This window comes from Panulirus ornatus, chromosome 23, assembly GCF_036320965.1.
Source record: "Panulirus ornatus isolate Po-2019 chromosome 23, ASM3632096v1, whole genome shotgun sequence".
NCBI lineage: Eukaryota > Metazoa > Arthropoda > Malacostraca > Decapoda > Palinuridae > Panulirus > Panulirus ornatus.
The window spans coordinates 13,299,823-13,322,334 of record NC_092246.1 but is presented as its reverse complement, the minus strand read 5'-3'; the positions used below and the strand labels follow the sequence as shown (position 1 = coordinate 13,322,334).

The following is a 22,512-nucleotide window of genomic DNA, read 5'->3' as shown; positions in this document are numbered from 1 at the left end:
GGAAAATGCACATTTGTGCACCTGAATTTCTTGTATATTATCGATTCCAATCAATATTTTCATTTTTCTCCCAGAACGATTAGGTTATTCTGTAAGTTCATCACTAAATAAAAAAAGGTGATAAACAGGTAAGGAGTCCTTGTATCTTGATGACGCACCGTAGAAGAGGATGTCGTGCCATTGGACGTGTGAGGACAGATCCAACTGTTGGAGAAGCTGGACTCCCATCTCTCCTCTGTTGCAGTAAAGACACCTTCCATATACCTTCACACGCTCACTTCTCTCTACTGAAGAAGATTAAAAAACGTAACAAATAACAAAAACATTTGATAGTGACTGTCGAATCGAAATATCAAGTATATAATGTTTATTCTTCTGAAGTAAATGAGCTAAGATCATACATAGACTTTATGACAGTGTTGAAATGATTGTATGAGGCTTATACATGCCAGTGGTCATCACTCCCACATCACATATGTTCAAAAAGATATATCTACTACACGCCAATGATATAGATAATATCTAACATCTATAATTTCCAAACAATACAATATAGATTATGTCACCGGCAGTACAAGATTATCATCCAAACTGAAATCAAGTTAAGATTTGTACTAGAGTCTTCTGCTGGGCTGGGAATCTCTCACAGGAAAATATTGAAGTCTGAATATTAAAAACCCATGTGCACGTCACCAGCTGTACTCTCCGTCAAATCTTACCCTCCAGCAACTTATCACTGTTGACAGTTAATATCCCTTATTGCCATATACATTGTCTACATATCAATAATACTACGCTTGCGGTGATGTATAATTTCTCAAGTTACATTCTCGATTATGTATAAGATATGTCATCGGTGTAAATTCTGTACTTTGTAACGATTGCTGACAAGTAAGGAATATCCCTAATACATCAGCCTGCATGACAGTATCAGCACACTCCATCAACTTGCATTAAAGTGTGCGCAATAAAAGTGTGTGCATTTTACCCGTTTTCCCATGCGTAACTTCCAAACGTTACCTTTAAGTATTTATCAATTCCCTACATCATTTCGCATTTACATTTGTACGTATAGATATTCTTGCAACATTTTTTTTTTTTTTTTTTTTTTTTTTATACTTTGTCGCTGTCTCCCGCGTCTGCGAGGTAGCGCAAGGAAACAGACGAAAGAAATGGCCCAACCCCCCCCCCCCATACACATGTACATACACATGTCCACACACGTGTATACATACCTACACAGCTTTCCATGGTCCACCCCAGACGCCTCACATGCCTTGATTCACTCCACTGACAGCACGTCAACCCCTGTATACCACATCGCTCCAATTCACTCTATTCCTTGCCCTCCTTACACCCTCCTGCATGTTCAGGCCCCGATCACACAAAATCTTTTTCACTCCATCTTTCCACCTCCAATTTGGTCTCCCTCTTCTCCTCGTTCCCTCCACCTCCGACACATATATCCTCTTGGTCAATCTTTCCTCACTCATTCTCTCCATGTGCCCAAACCATTTCAAAACACCCTCTTCTGCTCTCTCAACCACGCTCTTTTTATTTCCACACATCTCTCTTACCCTTACGTTACTTACTCGATCAAACCACCTCACACCACACATTGTCCTCAAACATCTCATTTCCAGCACATCCATCCTCCTGCGCACAACTCTATCCATAGCCCACGCCTCGCAACCATACAACATTGTTGGAACCACTATTCCTTCAAACATACCCATTTTTGCTTTCCGAGATAATGTTCTCGACTTCCACACATTTTTCAAGGCTCCCAAAATTTTCGCCCCCTCCCCCACCCTATGATCCACTTCCGCTTCCATGGTTCCATCCGCTGACAGATCCACTCCCAGATATCTAAAACACTTCACTTCCTCCAGTTTTTCTCCATTCAAACTTACCTCCCAATTGACTTGACCCTCAACCCTACTGTACCTAATAACCTTGCTCTTATTCACATTTACTCTTAACTTTCTTCTTCCACACACTTTACCAAACTCAGTCACCAGCTTCTGCAGTTTCTCACATGAATCAGCCACCAGCGCTGTATCATCAGCGAACAACAACTGGCTCACTTCCCAGGCTCTCTCATCCCCAACAGACTTCATACTTGCCCCTCTTTCCAGGACTCTTGCATTCACCTCCCTAACAACCCCATCCATAAACAAATTAAACAACCATGGAGACATCACACACCCCTGCCGCAAACCTACATTCACTGAGAACCAATCACTTTCCTCTCTTCCTACACGTACACATGCCTTACATCCTCGATAAAAACTTTTCACTGCTTCTAACAACTTGCCTCCCACACCATATATTCTTAATACCTTCCACAGAGCATCTCTATCAACTCTATCATATGCCTTCTCCAGATCCATAAATGCTACATACAAATCCATTTGCTTTTCTAAGTATTTCTCACATACATTCTTCAAAGCAAACACCTGATCCACACATCCTCTACCACTTCTGAAACCGCACTGCTCTTCCCCAATCTGATGCTCTGTACATGCCTTCACCCTCTCAATCAATACCCGCCTAACTAATGATTCTTTAACTGAGCCTCATGATGGAAATCAGTCCTTTAGCCATAAAAAGTAGATTTTTGTACGTCATCGTCTGCAACGAGTGTAGCAGCCAAAAACAGGAGCACAATGTGTACGTCAGAAGCAGCAAGTCCTTTCGACAATCATTGATGTGATGTTCTTTATAATTACTTTTCTGCTTTCTTAATGACACAAGGGTTGGCCATCTATCAGACCGCAGCTCATGATGAAGGTAGAAGTTCGCTTTATGCATTACCTCTTCTAATCCGTGACGCATTCACAGGCCGCCAACGGTCGAGCACATAGGTTCGAATCCTGGTTACGGTAATCGGTCCAGAGTCAACTCAGCTGTTCGTCCACTCCGAGGAGATAGTCAATTAAATGGGCACCTGACTCAGGCTAGTGTATATATATATATATATATATATATATATATATATATATATATATATATATATATATATATATATATATATATATATTTTTTTTTTTTTTTTTTTATACTTTGTCGCTGTCTCCCGCGTTTGCGAGGTAGCGCAAGGAAACAGACGAAAGAAATGGCCCAACCCCCCCCCACCCATACACATGTACATACACACGTCCACACACGCAAATATACATACCTACACAGCTTTCCATGGTTTACCCCAGACGCTTCACATGCCTTGATTCAATCCACTGACAGCACGTCAACCCCTGTATACCACATCGCTCCAATTCACTCTATTCCTTGCCCTCCTTTCACCCTCCTGCATGTTCAGGCCCCGATCACACAAAATCTTTTTCACTCCATCTTTCCACCTCCAATTTGGTCTCCCTCTTCTCCTCGTTCCCTCCACCTCCGACACATATATCCTCTTGGTCAATCTTTCCTCACTCATTCTCTCCATGTGCCCAAACCATTTCAAAACACCCTCTTCTGCTCTCTCAACCACGCTCTTTTTATTTCCACACATCTCTCTTACCCTTACGTTACTTACTCGATCAAACCACCTCACACCACACATTTTCCTCAAACATCTCATTTCCAGCACATCCATCCTCCTGCGCACATCTCTATCAATAGCCCACGCCTCGCAACCATACAACATTGTTGGAACCACTATTCCTTCAAACATACCCATTTTTGCTTTCCGAGATAATGTTCTCGACTTCCACACATTTTTCAAGGCTCCCAAAATTTTCGCCCCCTCCCCCACCCTATGATCCACTTCCGCTTCCATGGTTCCATCCGCTGACAGATCCACTCCCAGATATCTAAAACACTTCACTTCCTCCAGTTTTTCTCCATTCAAACTCACCTCCCAATTGACTTGACCCTCACCCCTACTGTACCTAATAACCTTGCTCTTATTCACATTTACTCTTAACTTTCTTCTTCCACACACTTTACCAAACTCAGTCACCAGCTTCTGCAGTTTCTCACATGAATCAGCCACCAGTGCTGTATCATCAGCGAACAACAACTGACTCACTTCCCAAGCTCTCTCATCCCCAACAGACTTCATACTTGCCCCTCTTTCCAGGACTCTTGCATTTACCTCCCTAACAACCCCATCCATAAACAAATTAAACAACCATGGAGACATCACACACCCCTGCCGCAAACCTACATTCACTGAGAACCAATCACTTTCCTCTCTTCCTACACGTACACATGCCTTACATCCTCGATAAAAACTTTTCACTGCTTCTAACAACTTGCCTCCCACACCATATCTACTTAATACCTTCCACAGAGCATCTCTATCAACTCTATCATATGCCTTCTCCAGATCCATAAATGCTACATACAAATCCATTTGCTTTTCTAAGTATTTCTCACATACATTCTTCAAAGCAAACACCTGATCCACACATCCTCTACCACTTCTGAAACCGCACTGCTCTTCCCCAATCTGATGCTCTGTACATGCCTTCACCCTCTCAATCAATACCCTCCCATATAATTTACCAGGAATACTCAACAAACTTATACCTCTGTAATTTGAGCACTCACTCTTATCCCCTTTGCCTTTGTACAATGGCACTATGCACGCATTCCGCCAATCCTCAGGCACCTCACCATGAGTCATACATACATTAAATAACCTTTCCAACCAGTCAACAATACAGTCACCCCCTTTTTTGATAAATTCCACTGCAATACCATCCAAACCTGCTGCCTTGCCGGCTTTCATCTTCCGCAAAGCTTTTACTACCTCTTCTCTGTTTACCAAATTATTTTCCCTAACCCTCTCACTCTGCACACCACCTCGACTAAAACACCCTATATCTGCCACTCTGTCATCAGACACATTCAACAATATATATATATATATATATATATATATATATATATATATATATATCATACAAACCTCCAACAGCCAGGATCGAACCCGGGACCCCTGTGCCACAGGCGGCAATGATACATATGAACACGCACCTTCATAGAACATTCAAACCTCTAACAGCCAGGATCGAACCCGGGACCCTTGTGCCACAGGCGGGAATGCTACCGCTAGGCTATGGGCCTGGCCACTAGGAAATAACTATCCGAATACAATTTACTCGAATACCCTTCCTCTCACGCTGGTGAGCCTAGCAGTACCATTCCCGCCCGTGGCACAGGGGTCCCGGGTTCGATCCTGGCTGTTGGAGGTTTGTATGTTCCATGAAGGTGCGCGTTCATATGTACTTTATTCGTATTCATACCCCACCGCGTTGTACAGTTAGGGTCGGTAAAATGCTATCTGCTGGCTATGTGCGCCTGTTGGGAAATAACCGGTGTAGACCCCGTTGCTCACCAACATGAGACGAAGGGTATTCGAGTACATAGTATTCGAATAGTCACTTCCTATTAGACAGGCCCATAGCTTAGCGGTAGTAGTCCCGCCTGTGGCACAGGGGTCCCGGGTTCGATCCTGGCGGAGGTTCGTACTTGCATGAAGGTGCGCGTTCATATGCACATTTGCACTTTATTCGTATATGTATATGTATATATATATATCCCACTCTGAGCCTTCGAGGAGGATGATCACTCCCCGCGTGACTCCTTCTTCTGTTTCCCATTTTAGAAAGTTAATACAAGGAGGGGAGGATTTCCTCGAAGGCTCAGAGTGGGATGCCTAAATGTGTGTGGATGTAACCAAGATGTGAAAAAAAGGAGAGATAGGTAGTATGTTTGAGGAAAGGAACCTGGATGTTTTGGCTCTGAGTGAAACGAAGCTCAAGGGTAAAGGGGAAGAGTGGTTTGGAAATGTCTGGGGAGTGAAGTCAGGGGTTAGTGTGAGGACAAGAGCAAGGGAAGGAGTAGCAATACTCCTGAAACAGGAGTTGTGGGAGTATGTGATAGAATGCAAGAAAGTAAATTCTCGATTAATATGGGTAAAACTGAAAGTTGATGGAGAGAGGTGGGTGATTATTGGTGCATATGCACCTGGGCATGAGAAGAAAGATCATGAGAGGCAAGTGTTTTGGGAGCAGCTAAATGAGTGTGTTAGCGGTTTTGATGCACGAGACCGGGTTATAGTGATGGGTGATTTGAATGCAAAGGTGAGTAATGTGGCAGTTGAGGGAATAATTGGTATGCATGGGGTGTTCAGTGTTGTAAATGGAAATGGTGAAGAGCTTGTAGATTTATGTGCTGAAAAAGGACTGATGATTGGGAATACCTGGTTTAAAAAGCGAGATTTACATAAGTATACTTATGTAAGTAGGAGAGATGGCCAGAGAGCGTTATTGGATTACGTGTTAATTGACAGGCGCGCGAAAGAGAGACTTTTGGATGTTAATGTGCTGAGAGGTGCAACTGGAGGGATGTCTGATCATTATCTTGTGGAGGCTAAGGTGAAGATTAGTATGGGTTTTCAGAAAAGAGGAGTGAATGTTGGGGTGAAGAAGGTGGTGAGAGTAAGTGAGCTTGGGAAGGAGACCTGTGTGGGGAAGTACCAGGAGAGACTGTGTACAGAATGGAAAAAGGTGAGAACAATGGAAGTAAGGGGAGTGGGGGAGGAATGGGATGTATTTAGGGAATCAGTGATGGATTGCGCAAAAGATGCTTGTGGCATGAGAAGAGTGGGAGGTGGGCTGTTTAGAAAGGGTAGTGAGTGGTGGGATGAAGAAGTAAGAGTATTAGTGAAAGAGAAGAGAGAGGCATTTGGACGATTTTTGCAGGGAAAAAATGCAATTGAGTGGGAGAAGTATAAAAGAAAGAGACAGGAGGTCAAGAGAAAGGTGCAAGAGGTGAAAAAAAGGGCAAATGAGAGTTGGGGTGAGAGACTATCAGTAAATTTTAGGGAGAATAAAAAGATGTTCTGGAAGGAGGTAAATAGGGTGCGTAAGACAAGGGAGCAAATGGGAACTTCAGTGAAGGGCGCAAATGGGGAGGTGATAACAAGTAGCGGTGATGTGAGAAGGAGATGGAATGAGTATTTTGAAGGTTTGTTGAATGTGTCTGATGACAGAGTGGCAGATATAGGGTGTTTTGGTCGAGGTGGTGTGCAAAGTGAGAGGGTTAGGGAAAATGATTTGGTAAACAGAGAAGAGGTAGTAAAAGCTTTGCGGAAGATGAAAGCCGGCAAGGCAGCAGGTTTGGATGGTATTGCAGTGGAATTTATTAAAAAAGGGGGTGACTGTATTGTTGACTGGTTGGTAAGGTTATTTAATGTATGTATGACTCATGGTGAGGTGCCTGAGGATTGGCGGAATGCGTGCATGGTGCCATTGTACAAAGGCAAAGGGGATAAGAGTGAGTGCTCAAATTACAGAGGTATAAGTTTGTTGAGTATTCCTGGTAAATTATATGGGAGGGTATTGATCGAGAGGGTGAAGGCATGTACAGAGCATCAGATTGGGGAAGAGCAGTGCGGTTTCAGAAGTGGTAGAGGATGTGTGGATCAGGTGTTTGCTTTGAAGAATGTATGTGAGAAATACTTAGAAAAGCAAATGGATTTGTATGTAGCATTTATGGATCTGGAGAAGGCATATGATAGAGTTGATAGAGATGCTCTGTGGAAGGTATTAAGAATATATGGTGTGGGAGGCAAGTTGTTAGAAGCAGTGAAAAGTTTTTATCGAGGATGTAAGGCATGTGTACGTGTAGGAAGAGAGGAAAGTGATTGGTTCTCAGTGAATGTAGGTTTGCGGCAGGGGTGTGTGATGTCTCCATGGTTGTTTGATTTGTTTATGGATGGGGTTGTAAGGGAGGTAAATGCAAGAGTCCTGGAAAGAGGGGCAAGTATGAAGTCTGTTGGGGATGAGAGAGCTTGGGAAGTGAGTCAGTTGTTGTTCGCTGATGATACAGCGCTGGTGGCTGATTCATGTGAGAAACTGCAGAAGCTGGTGACTGAGTTTGGTAAAGTGTGTGGAAGAAGAAAGTTGAGAGTAAATGTGAATAAGAGCAAGGTTATTAGGTACAGTAGGGGTGAGGGTCAAGTCAATTGGGAGGTGAGTTTGAATGGAGAAAAACTGGAGGAAGTGAAGTGTTTTAGATATCTGGGAGTGGATCTGTCAGCGGATGGAACCATGGAAGCGGAAGTGGATCATAGGGTGGGGGAGGGGGCGAAAATTTTGGGAGCCTTGAAAAATGTGTGGAAGTCGAGAACATTATCTCGGAAAGCGAAAATGGGTATGTTTGAGGGAATAGTGGTTCCAACAATGTTGTATGGTTGCGAGGCGTGGGCTATGGATAGAGATGTGCGCAGGAGGATGGATGTGCTGGAAATGAGATGTTTGAGGAAAATGTGTGGTGTGAGGTGGTTTGATCGAGTAAGTAACGTAAGGGTAAGAGAGATGTGTGGAAATAAAAAGAGCGTGGTTGAGAGAGCAGAAGAGGGTGTTTTGAAATGGTTTGGGCACATGGAGAGAATGAGTGAGGAGAGATTGACCAAGAGGATATATGTGTCGGAGGTGGAGGGAACGAGGAGAAGAGGGAGACCAAATTGGAGGTGGAAAGATGGAGTGAAAAAGATTTTGTGTGATCGGGGCCTGAACATGCAGGAGGGTGAAAGGAGGGCAAGGAATAGAGTGAATTGGAGTCATGTGGTATACAGGGGTTGACGTGCTGTCAGTGGATTGAATCAAGGCATGTGAAGCGTCTGGGGTAAACCATGGAAAGCTGTGTAGGTATGTATATTTGCGTGTGTGGACGTGTGTATGTACATGTGTATGGGGGGGGGGGGGTTGGGCCATTTCTTTCGTCTGTTTCCTTGCGCTACCTCGCAAACGCGGGAGACAGCGACAAAGTATAAAAAAAAAAAAAAAAAAAAAAAAAAATATATATATATATATATATATATATATATATATATATATATATATATATATATATATATATATATATATATATATATATATATATATCGTACTTATTTGCTGTCTCCCGCGTTTGCAAGGTAGCGTAAGGAAACGGACGAAAGAATGGCCCAAACCAACCATATACACATGCATATACATAAACTCCCACATATCCACATATACACACCTATACATTTCAATGCATACATACATATACATACACAGACATATTCATGTATACATATGTACACATTCATACTTGCTGCCCCCATCAATTCCCGTCGCTACCCTGCTAAACATGAAATCGCAACTCCCTCCCCCTTCGCGTACGCGAGTTAGCACTAGAAAAAGACAACAAAGGCCACATTCATTCACACTCAGTCTCTACCTGTCATGTGCAATGCACCGAAACCACAGCTCCCTTTCTATACAAACACATGTACATAATTCATACTTGCTGCCTTTTTTCATTCCCATCGCCACACATGAAATGGCAACCCTCTCCCCCCGCACGCGAGCGAGGTAGCGCTAGGAAATGACAATAAAGGCCACATTCGTTCACACTCAGTTTCTAGCTGTCATGTATAATGCACCGAAACCACAGCTCCCTTTGCACATCCAGGCCCCATAAAACTTTCCATGGCTTACCCCAGCCGCATCACATGCCCTGCTTCAATCCACTGACAGAACGTCGACACCGGTATAACATATCGTCCCAATTCACTCTATTCCTTGCACGCCTTTCACCCTCCTGCATGTTCAGGCCCCGATCGCTCATAATCTTTTTTACTCAATCCTTCCACCTCCAATTTGGTCTCCCACTTCTCCTCGTTCCCTCCACCTCTGACACATATGTCCTCTTTGTCAATCCTTCCTCACTCATTCTCTCATTGTGACCAAACCATTTCAATACACCCTCTTCTGCTCACTCAACCACACTCTTTTTATTACCACACATCTCTCTTACCCAGTTATTACTTACTCGATGAAACCACCTAACACCACTCATTTTCCTCAAACATCTCATTTCCAGCACATCCACCCTCCTCCGCACAACTCTATCTATAGCCCATGCCTCGCAGCCATATCACATTGTTGGCATCACTATTCCTTCAAACATACTCATTTTTGTTTTCCGAGATAATGTTCCTGCCTTCCACACATTCTTCAACGCTACCAGAACTTTCGCTCCCTCCCCCACCCTGTGATTCAATTCTGCTTCATGGTTCCATCCGCTGCCAAATCCACTCCCAGATATCTAAAACACTTCACTTCATTCAGTTTTTCTCCATTTAAACTTACCTGCCAACTGACTTGTCCCTCAACCCTACCTTGGTCTTGTTCACATTTACTCTCAGATTTCTTTTTTCACACACTTTTCTAACCTCAGTCATCAGCTTCAGCAATTTCTCACCCGAATCAGCCATCAGCACTGTATCATCAGCGAACAACAACTGACTCACTTCCCAAGCCCTCTCATCCACAACAGACTGCATACTTGTCCCTCTCTCCAAAATTTTTGCATTCACCTCCCTAACAACCCCATCCATAAACAAATTAAACAACCATGGAGACATCACGCACCCCTGCCGCAAACCAACATTCACTGAGAACCAATCACTTTCCTCTCTTCCTACATGTACACATGCTTTACATCCTCGATAAAAACTTTTCACTGCTTCCAGCAACTTGCCTCCCAAACCATATATTCTTGATACCTTCCACAGAGCATCTCCTTCAGCTCTATCTTATGCTTTCTCTAGATCCATAAATGTTACACACAAATCCATTTGCTTTTCATAGTATTTCTCACATACATTCTTCAAAGCAAGCACCTGATCCACACATCCTCTAACGCTTCTGAAACGACATTGCTCTTCCCCAATCTGATGCTGTGTGTGTGCCTTCACTCTCTCAATCAATACCCTCCCATATGATTTCCCAGGAATACTCAACAAACCTATACCTCTGTAATGGGAACACTCACCTTTATCCCCTTTGTCTTTGTACAATGGCACTATGCATGCATTCCCCTAATCCTTAGGCACTTCACCATGAGCCATATATACAATGAATATCCTCACCAACCAGTCAACAACACAGTCACCCCCTTTTTGATAGATTCTACTGCAATACCATCCAAACCCGCCGCCTTGCCAGCTTTCATCTTCCGGAAAGCTTTCACTGCCTCTTCTCTGTTTACCAAATCAATTTTCCTGATCCTCTCACTTCGCATGCCACCTCGACCAAAACACCCTATATCTGCCAGTCTATCATCAAACACATTCAACAAACCTTCAAAATACTCACTCCTCCTTCTCACATCACCACTACTTGTTATTACCTCCCCATTAGCCCCCTTCACCGATGTTTCTATTTGCTCTCTTGTCTTATGCACCTTATTTACCTCCTTCCAAAACATCTTTTTATTCTTCCTGAAATCTAATGACACTCTGTCACCCCGACTCTCATTTGCCCTCTTGTACCTTTCTCTTGACCTGTTTCTTTCTTTTATACATTTCCCAGTTATTTGCACTACTTCCCTGCGAGAATCGTCCAAACGCCTCTCTCTTTTCTTTCACTAATAATCTCACTTCTTCATCCCACCACTCACTACTCTTTCTAATCTGCCCATCTCCCACCTTTCTCTTGCCACAAGCATCTTTTGCGCAAGCCATCACTGCTTCCCTAAATACATTCCACTCCTCCCCACTCCCCTTACGTCATTTGTTCTCACCTTTTTCCATTCTGCACCCAGTCTCTCCTGGTACTTCCTCACACAAGTCTCCTTTCCAAGCTCACTTACTCTCACTACTCTCTACACCCCAACATTTTTTTCTTCTTTCCTGAAAACCTCTACAAATCTTCACCTTCGCCTCCACAAGATCCCTCCAGTTACACGTCTCAGCGTATTAACATCCAAAAGTCTCTCTTTCACTTGCCTATCAATTAACGCGTAATCCTGTAACGCTCTCTGGTCATCTCTCCTATTTATGTATATCTCTCTTTTTAAACCAGGAATTCCCAATCACCAGTCCTTTTTCAGCACACAAATCTACAAGCTCTTCATTTCCCTTTACAAAACTGAACACCCCATATACACCAATTAGTCCCTCAACCTCCACATAACCCACCTATGCATTCAAATCACCCATCACTATAACCCTGTCTCGTGCATCAAAACTGCAAACACACTCACTCAGCTGTTCCCAAATCACTTGCCTCTCATGATCTTTCTTCTCATGCCCAGGTGCATAGGCCCCAATAATCACCCATCTCTCTTCATCCACTTTCAGTTTTACCCATATCAATCTAGAGTTTACTTTCTTACATTGTATCACATACTCCCACCACTCCTCTTTCAGGAGTAGTGCTACTCCTTCCCTTGCTCTTACTCCCAAAAACTTGCTTTACTCCCAAAACATTCAGAAACCACTCTTCCCCTTTACCCTTGAGCTTTGTTTCACTCTGAGGCAAAACATCCAGGCTCCTTTCTTCAAACATACTACCTATCTCTCCTTTTTTCTCATCCACACACATTTAGACATCCTAATCCAAGCCTTCGAGGAGGATCCTGACCTTGATTAGGGCCTCAGCTGCCCGTGCCGTCTCAGATATCATGAAAAAGAAAAAACTTCTTAAAAGGCTCCACTCACAGCACCATGTTACCGTTTCAGAGAGTCTCTCTCTCTCTCTCTCTCTCTCTCTCTCTCTCTCTCTCTCTCTCTCTCTCTCTCTCTCTCTCTCTCTCTCTCTCTCTCTCTCTCTCTCTCTCTCTCTCGTTCACTGCAAGCCTCCCGAAAAACCTTTGATGAAACATTAATCCCTGACGAAGAAGGAAGGAAAACATTTCTGCCTTGGCACTAAGTTCCTCTAGTGACAAATTGTACAAAAGTATTACCATTTTTGCAATTTTTTCTTTAGTGTCATGAGATAACTACTGGCAATAGTAAATTAGAATGGTAAGGCAGAGCTGTGGTACCCAACTGCTTTATTATGACGTACCTCTACCCTTTGCCCCATTTTGTGTATTACCTTACCTCTATAATCTCAATCTAACATTAAGAATTATTTGACACTTAGATAGATTTACTTTCATGACCTTACTGGCCTAAGAGGAATGGGTGGAAACATATTCATGAATCTACTTACTCACGACTGGAACTTGTAAGGCAAACGCTACGTACCATAAGAACGGTTCTCTCGCACCATAAATGGTGCAGGTGATGCCACTTGGGATTCACTGAGGTAGAGGACATGTATGGTGTTGCGTAGACTTGGGTGGTGGAGGATGGTTCCCCTCACTGCAGGACTGCCTATAATGACTGCTGGTGTGTCTGGCAACAGCCATAATCGAGATGCCTGTAGGAATCTGGGAAAGAGGCCGTTGGTTATGATCTTGTTACCCACAAAGCATTGCTCATATTGCTCTTTTGAAATCTAAGAGAGTTACTGTTTACACAGGTAGGTTTGGAAAATAACTGCTTGCAAAGTTTTCTCGAATCAGTTTGAAATCTCTTTCAAATTAGTAAAAGGTGACAATTGATAACAGTTGTTCAGAAGCCAAGTAATACAATTATTTAGGCTTCCTGTTGTAGATAAAGGTGCTTATACATGAGAGGGTATAATCGTGCATCCATAACCATAATCAGCTTATAAAAAGAACTTTTTCCTCGTTTTAGACAACACAAGAATTTTCACAAGGACCTTTAAATCAACCTTGTTATAAACTTCACAGATACCTCGTCCCTATATTCTATGACACACTGATGATGCGCAAGTGAACATCGCATATGAAACAAACTACGCTCATCACGCCTGCATTCTTGATAGCAGATCAGGATCAAGATTTAAGAGAATTAAGGATTAAGGAGAAATCCAAAGAAACTAGTACTGCTTTTATTGTGCCCGAGTAGGTATATTTTACGAGCTTCTTTTTTTCTAAATTTTTCCGTAACGGTTGCTAAATTACAAGCAAAAGATGAATTCCTACTGGATATATTGCACGGATATAATGATGACAGAAGAAAAATAACTTGAATAACATTTTATACATGTTTACGTTATCGAGACATTTTTCATAAGGTTCACCATTGATGAAACTAGAGAAACAACATGTGAACCAATATCTTAATCATGTTCATGATTCGTCATTCAAACTATCATGTATCACATACGAGTATATGATCATGACTCACGTCATTCAGTATATCAAGTCATATATCACATACGAGTATATGATCATGACTCACGTCATTTAGTATATCAAGTCATATATCACATACGAGTATATGTTCATGACTCACGCCATTCAATATAACAAGTCATATATCGCATACGAGTATATCTAAAGAAGAAACAGGATCAAGTATTACCTGACGGCGAGGTCGACGTTGCTGGAGCCAGAATTAAAGATGAGAGCACGACAGGGGCGTCTGGTGTCGCCCCAGAGGCCGCGCAGGAGGTGATCCCGTGTTGGCTGACTCTCCATAAACATCGTCCTTGCCTCGACCACCGTGACTGCCTGGCTGGCACCTGCCAGTCGTCTGGGAAACGAATATAACAGTCTACCTCCTGGACTCAACCAATTTACTCCAAAGTCTGTCATTCCCCGTGTGTATTTCTCTTGCTTTACTCTCATGGTCCACATTCCTTGCTGTGTTCATGACTAGGAGTCTATCTGACATATTAAAGGAACTGTGGTATTTCTATTTTCTTATCTTTTCTACCTCTTGATGCACAAATAGGCCAATATTTCAGACTTCTTGTAATCTCTTTATTATATAACCAATTTCTTATTGCCGTATTGAGTAGAAAACACACACACACACGTACACACACACACACACACACACACACACACACACACACACACACACACTATGCTCCACAGCAGTTCCATATATGATTACATTCCCCTCCCATTCTGTTACATACTGCAGCCAGAATACTCACCTAAGGATCAAGGAAAACTCCTGAGTATCTTCTGTAGCAGTAGCCAGCAGCAAGTGACATCCAGCCAGGCTTTGGTCCACCACCTGCCTCAATATCATGTCCACCTGGTTGACACGGCCCTCCGGCAGGCCTACCCACCTGTCTCCAATGCCTCCCACGTCCTTTAGTGCCACAACCAACACCAAAGAGCACAATGCAGGTAGTTGCCCTGAAGCAATCATCGCCCTCACTGGAAAGTTAAACATCATGACCCTGAATGACAGTGTTACCTGCTCTGCTTTCAGACTCGACGTCGTAATAGTCCCAGACTTCAGTGACTTAGGTAATTTTATTCAACATATAATTCTTCCCCATATGTACCACGACATGTTTCGTGGAGATAATCCACCTCATCAGGTGCCAGTACTTAAAGTTATTCAAATCCTAACATCATTAAGAAGTACCGCTGTCTATCATCAGCCAGTACAGATCAACCACTGTCTGACTTGACCGGCAGTAACCATTAAAAGCGAGTGATTAAGGGGGTCACTTGGTGGGGCTTGACCTGAGTAGCTGGGTGTGACATGAATAACTTCTTTATGCTTCCATGTTTTGTCAATTTTCTCATAATCATTCAGTTAATGACAGAATGGGCTTTAAACTGGCCCTTGGAACAAATTAAGGTGATTAGTATTAGCATTTAAGATAGGTTCAGTGATGCTACACGTAGCATGAACAGCAGAAGGGTACAAGATAACTGATTTTCGAGATCTATGGGTGATCATTCTCATGACAATGTTTAGCGATCGCGTTTTAATGTTTCTCCTTGCGTACTGCGTGACGGTGCATATAACACCTCTCTATTACAGATTTTCCGGTCTGTCCTATAAATATATATATATATGTATATATATATATATATATATATATATATATATATATATATATATATATATATATATATATATATACATATATATATATATCCCTGGGGATAGGGGAGAAAGAACACTTCCCACGTATTCCCTGCGTGTCGTAGAAGGCGACTAAAAGGGGAGGGAGCGGGGGGCTGGAAACCCTCCCCTCTCAATTTTTTTTAATTTTCCAAAAGAAGGAACAGAGAAGGGGGCCAGGTGAGGATATTCCCTCAATGGCCCAGTCCTCTGTTCTTAACGCTACCTCGCTAACGCGGGAAATGGCGAATAGTTTGAAAAAAAAAAAAAAATATATATATATATATATATATATATATATATATATATATATATATATATATATATATATATATATATATATATATACATATATATATATATATATATATATATATATATATATATATATATATATATATATATATATATATATATATATATATATATATATATATATATATACATATATATATATATATATATATATATATATATATATATATATATATATATATTCATTCATTTTCCTTTGTCGCTGTCTCCCGCGTTAGCGAGGTAGCGCAAGGAAACAGACGAAAGAATGGCCCAACCCACCAACATACACATGTATATACATACACGTCCACAAACGCAAATATACATACCTATACATCTCAATGTATACATATATATACACACACAGACATATACATATATACACATGTACATAATTCATACTGTCTGCCTTTATTTATTCCCATCGCCACACCGCCACACATGGAATAACAGCCCACTCCCCCCTCATGTGTGCGAGGTAGCGCTAGGAAGAGACAACAAAGGCGCCATTCGTTCACACTCAGTCTCTAGTTGTCATGTAATAATGCACCGAAACCACAGTTCCCTTTGCATATCCAGGCCCAACAGAACTTTCCATGGTTTACCCCAGACGCTTCGCATGCCCTAGTTCTATCCATTGACAGCACGTCGACCCCGGTATACCACATCGTTCCAATTCACTCTATTCCTTGCACGCCTTTCATCCTCCCGCATGTTCAGGCCCCGATCACTCAAAATCTTTTTCACTCCGTTTTTCCACCTCCACTTTGGTCTCCCACTTCTCCTCGTTCCCTCCACCTCCGACACATATATCCTCTTGGTCAATCTTTCCTCACTCATTCTCTCCATATGACCAAACCGTTTCAAAACACCCTCTTCTGCTCTTTCAACCACACTCTTTTTATTTCCAAACATCTCTCTTACCCTTACGTTACTTACTCGATCAAACCACCTCACACCACATATTGTCCTCAAACATCTCATTTCCAGCACATCCACCCTCCTGCGCAAAACTCTATCCATAGCCCACGCCTCGCAACCATACAACATTGTTGGAACCACTATTCCTTCAAACATACCCATTTTTGCTTTCCGAGATAATGTTCTCGACTTCCGTACATTCTTCAAGGCTCCCAGAATTTTCTTTTTCCATTCAGTACTGAGTCTCTCCTGGTGCTTCCTCACACAAGTCTCCTTCCCGAGCTCACTTAATCTCACCACTCTTACCATCCAAACATTTTCTATTCTTTTCCAAAAACCTGTAAGTGAATGTATAGAGATGGGTGATTATTGGTGCATATGCATCTGGGCATGAGAAGAAAGATCATGAGAGGCAGCTTAGTGAGTGTGTTAGTAGTTTTGATGTACGAGACCGGGTTATAGTGATGGGTGATTTGAATGGAAAGGTGAGTAATGTGGCGGTTGAGGGAATAATTGGTGTGCATGGGGTGTTTAGTGTTATAGAAGGAAATCGTAAAGAGCTTGTAGATTTATGTGCTGGAAAACGACTGGTGATTGGGAATACCTGGTTTAAGAAAGAGATATACACATAAGCATACGTATGTAAGTTGGACAGATGGCCAGAGAGCGTTGTTGGATTACTTGTTAATTGACAGTCGCGCGAAAGAGAGACTTTTGTATGTTAATGTGCTGAGAGGTGCAACTGCAGGGATGTCTGGTCATTATCTTGTGGAGGCAAATATGAAGATTTATATACATACATATATATATATATATATATATATATATATATATATATATATATATATATCTTTCATACTATTCGCCATTACCCGCATTAGCGAGGTAGCGCTGAGAACAGAGGACTGGGCCTCTGAGGATATATCCTCACCTGGCCCCCTTCTCCGTTCCTTCTTTTGGAAGATTAAAAGAAAAATAAATGTGAGGGGAGGATTTCCACACCCCCGCTCCCATATATGTATAAAAATATATATATATATATATATATATATATATATATATATATATATATATATATATATATATATATATATATATATATATATATAAATATATATATTCATTTACCTATTTATTTTACTTTGTCGCTGTCTCACGCCTTAGCGAGGTAGCACAAGGAAACACAAGAAAGAATGGCCCAACCCATCCACATACACATGTATATACATACATGTCAACACACGAACATATGCATATCAATACATCTCAACGTATACATACATATACACACAGAAACATACACATTCATACATATGTACATAATTCATACTGTCTGCCCTAATTCATTACCGTCGCCACCCCGCCACATATGAAATGCAAACCCCGTCTACCCGCAAGTGCGCGAGGTAGCGCTAGGAAAAGAAAACAAAGGCCCTATTCTTTCACACTCGGTCTCTAGCTGTCATGTATAATGCACCGAAACCTCAGCTCCCTTTCCACATCCAAGCACCACGAAACTTTCCATGGTTTACCCCATACGATTCACATGCCCTGGTTCAATCCACTGACAGCACGTCGACCACGGTATACCACATCGTTCCAATTCACTCTATTCCTTGCACGCCTCACACCTTCCTGCATATTCAGGCCCCGATCACTCAAAATCTTTTTCACTCCATCTTTCCACCTGAAATTCGGTCTCCCCTTTCTCATCGTTCCCTCCACCTCTGACATATATATCCTCTTGGTCAATCTTTCCTCAATCATTCTCGCCATGTGACCAAACCATTTCAAAACACCCTCTTCTGCTCTCTCAACCACACTCGTTTTATTTCCACACATCTCTCTTACCCTTACATTACTTACTCAATAAAACCACCTCACACCACATATTGTCCGCAAACATCTCATTTCCACCACATCCACCCTCCTGCGCACAACTCTATCCATAGCCCACGCCTCGCAACCATACAACATTTTTTGGAACCACTATTCCTTCAAATATACGCATTTTTGCTTTCCGAAATAATGTTCCCGACTTCCAAACATTCTTCAAGGCTCCCAGAATTTTCGCCCCCTCCCCGACCCTATGATTCACTTCCGCTTCCATGGTTCCATCCGCTGACAGATCCACTCCCAGATATCTAAAACACTTTACTTCCTCCACTTTTTCTCCATTCAAACTTACCTCCCAATTGACTTGACCCTCAACCCTACTGTACCTATTAACCTTGCTCTTATTCACATTTACTCTTAACTTTCATCTTTCACACATTTTACCAAACTCAGTCACCAGCTTCTGCAGTTTCTCACATGAATCAGCCACCAGCGTTGTATCATCAGCGAACAACAATTGACTCACTTCCCAAGCTCTCTCATCCACAACAGACTTCATTCTTGCCCCTCTTTCCAAAACTCTTGCATTCACCTCCCTAACAACCCCATCAATAAACAAATTAAACAACCATGGAGACATCACACACCCCTGCCGCAAACCTACAGTCACTGAGAACCAATCACTTTCCTCTCTTCCTACACGTACACATGCCTTACATCCTCGATAAAAACTTTTCACTGCTTCTAACAACTTGCCTCCCACACCATATATTATTAAAACCTTCCACAGAGCATCTCTATCAACTCTATCATATGCCTTCTCCAGATCCATAAATGCTATATACAAATCTATTTGTTTTTCTAAGTATTTCTAAAATACATTCTTCAAAGCAAACACCTGATCCACACATCCTCTACCACTTCTGAAACCACACTGTTCTTCCCCAATCTGATGCTCTGTACATGCCTTCACCCTCTCAATCAATACCCTCCCATATAATTTACAAGGAATACTCAACAAACTTATACCTCTGTAATTTGAGCACTCACTCTTATCCCCTTTGCCTTTGTACAATGGCTCTATGCACGCATTCCGCCAATCCTCAGGCACCTCACCATGAATCATACATACATTAAATAACCTTACCAACCAGGCAACAATACAGTCACCCCCTTTTTTAATAAATTCCACTGCAATACCACCCAAACCTGCTGCCTAGTTGGCTTTCATCTTCTGTAAAGCTTTTACTACCTCTTCTCTATTTACCAAATCATTTTCCCTAACCCTCTCACTTTGCACACCACCTCGACCAAAACACCCTATATCTGCAACTCTATCATCAAACACATTCAACAAACCTTCAAAATACTCACTTGACCTCCTTCTCACATCACCACTACTTGTTATCACCTCCCCATTAGCCCCCTTCACTGAAGTTCCCATTTGCTTCTTTGTCTTACGCACTTTATTTACCTCCTTTCAAAACATCTTTTTATTCTCCATGAACTTTAATGATACTCTCTCACCCCAACTCTCATTTGCCCTCTTTTTCACCTCTTGCACCTTTCTCTTGACCTGCCTCTTTCTTTTATACCTCTCCCACTCATTTGCATTTTTTCCCTGCAAAAATCGTCCAAATGCCTCTCTCTTCTCTTTCAATAATAATCTTACTTCATCATCCCACCACTTACTACCTTTCCTAATCAGGGGTCCCGGGTTCGATCCTGGCTGTTGGAGGTTTGTATGTTCTATGAAGGTGCGCGTTCATATGCACTTTATTCGTATATATATATATATATATATATATATATATATATATATATATATATATATATATATATATATATATATATATATATATATATATATATAGATATATATATATATATAGATATATATATATATATATATATATATATATATATATATATATATAATATATATATATGGTATATATATATATATATATGATATATATGTATATGTATATATATGTATATATAGATATATATATATATATATATATATATATATATATATATATATATATATATATATATATATATATATATATATATGTATATAAATATATTATATTTATTTATTTATTTTGCTTTGTCGCTGTCTCTCGCGTTTCCAAGGTAGCGCAAGGAAACAGACGAAGGAAATGGCCCAACCCACACCCTTACACATGTATATACACACACGTCTACACACGCAAATATACATACCTATACATCTCAATGTACACATATATATATACACACACAGACACATACATATATCCCCATGCACACAATTCACACTGTCTGCCTTTATTCATTCCCATCGCCACCTCGCCACCATCACCCTTCCCCCTCATGTGTGCGAGGTAGCGCTAGGAAAAGACAACAAAGGCCCCATTCGTTCACACTCAGTCTCTAGCTGTCATGCAATACTGCCCGAAACCACAGCTCCCTTTCCACATCCAGGCCCCACACAACTTTCCATGGTTTACCCCAGACGCTTCACATGCCCTGATTCAATCCACTGACAGCACGTCAACCCCGGTATACCACATCGATCCAATTCACTCTATTCCTTGCCCTCCTTTCACCCTCCTGCATGTTCAGGCCCCGATCACACAAAATCTTTTTCACTCCATCTTTCCACCTCCAATTTGGTCTCCCACTTCTCCTCGTTCCCTCCACCTCCAACACATACATCCTCTTGGTCAATATTTCCTCCCTCATTCTCTCCATGTGCCCAAACCATTTCAAAACACCCTCTTCTGCTCTCTCAACCACGCTCTTTTTATTTCCACACATCTCTCTTACACTTACGTTACTTACTCGATCAAACCACCTCACACCACACATTGTCCTCAAACATCTCATTTCCAGCACATCCATCCTCCTGCGCACAACTCTATCCATAGCCCACGCCTCGCAACCATACAAAATTGTTGGAACCACTATTCCTTGAAACATACCCATTTTTGCTTTCCGAGATAATGTTCTCGACTTCCACACATTCTTCAAGGCTCCCAGAATTTTCGCCCCCTCCCCCACCCTATGATCCACTTCCGCTTCCATGGTTCCATCCGCTGCCAGATCCACTCACAGATATCTAAAACACTTTAATTCCTCCAGTTTTGCTCCATTCAAACTAACCTCCCACTTGACTTGACCCTCAACCCTACTGTACCTAATTACCTTGCTCTTGTTCACATTTACTCTTTACTTTCTTCTTTCACACACTTTACCAAACTCAGTCACCAGCTTCTGCAGTTTCTCACATGAATCAGCCACCAGCGCTGTATCATCAGCGAACCACAACTGACTCACTTCCCAAGCTCTCTCATCCACAACAGACTTCATACTTGCCCCTCTTTCCAAAACTCTTGCATTTACCTCCCTAACAACCCATCCATAAACAAATTAAACAACCATGGAGACATCACACACCCCGGCCGCAAACCTACATTCACTGAGAACCAATCACTTTCCTCTCTTCCTACACGTACACATGCCTTACATCCTCGATAAAAACTTTTCACTGCTTCTAACAACTTGCCTCCCACACCATATATTCTTAATACCTTCCAGAGAGCATCTCTATCAACTCTATCATATTCCTTCTCCAGATCCATAAATGCTGCATACAAATCAATTTGCTTTTCTAAGTATTTCTCACATACATTCTTCAAAGCAAACACCTGATCCACACATCCTCTACCACTTCTGAAACC

General features: G+C 41.7%; 2 protein-coding genes across 2 annotated transcripts in view; both read right to left on the bottom strand.

Moving 5' to 3' along the window:
• The window catches only part of LOC139756675 (glutamate receptor ionotropic, kainate 4-like), a 29,230-nt gene extending 28,942 nt beyond the window's left edge, over window positions 1–288 (bottom strand). Inside the window, exon 1 of the mRNA XM_071676331.1 lies at window positions 159–288. Coding sequence (XP_071532432.1) covers window positions 159–228 — 70 coding nt within the window. The 5' untranslated portion in view covers window positions 229–288. The remainder of the gene's footprint in view (window positions 1–158) is intronic.
• Window positions 289–13,019: 12,731 nt separating this feature from the next.
• LOC139756946 (uncharacterized) lies at window positions 13,020–15,025 on the bottom strand. The gene is made up of 3 exons (XM_071676889.1): window positions 14,796–15,025; window positions 14,216–14,386; window positions 13,020–13,212 (listed from the first exon to the last, which is right to left on the bottom strand). The coding sequence occupies exons 1-3, from the start codon at window positions 15,014–15,016 to the stop codon at window positions 13,020–13,022; spliced, it is 585 nt and encodes a 194-aa protein (XP_071532990.1). The 5' UTR covers window positions 15,017–15,025.
• Window positions 15,026–22,512: the final 7,487 nt, after the last annotated feature.

What these genes read in the sequence shown, in the direction of transcription:
- LOC139756946 (XM_071676889.1), bottom strand. Translation starts at nt 15,016, where the DNA reads ATGATTGCTTCAGGGCAACTACCTGCATTGTGCTCTTTGGTGTTGGTT. An exon ending in GAGTTTTCCTTGATCCTTAG is followed by an intron (nt 14,387 to 14,795) that starts GTGAGTATTCTG and finishes TTCGTTTCCCAG; the next exon opens with ACGACTGGCAGGTGCCAGCC. An exon ending in AACGTCGACCTCGCCGTCAG is followed by an intron (nt 13,213 to 14,215) that starts GTAATACTTGAT and finishes CCTCTTTCCCAG; the next exon opens with ATTCCTACAGGCATCTCGAT.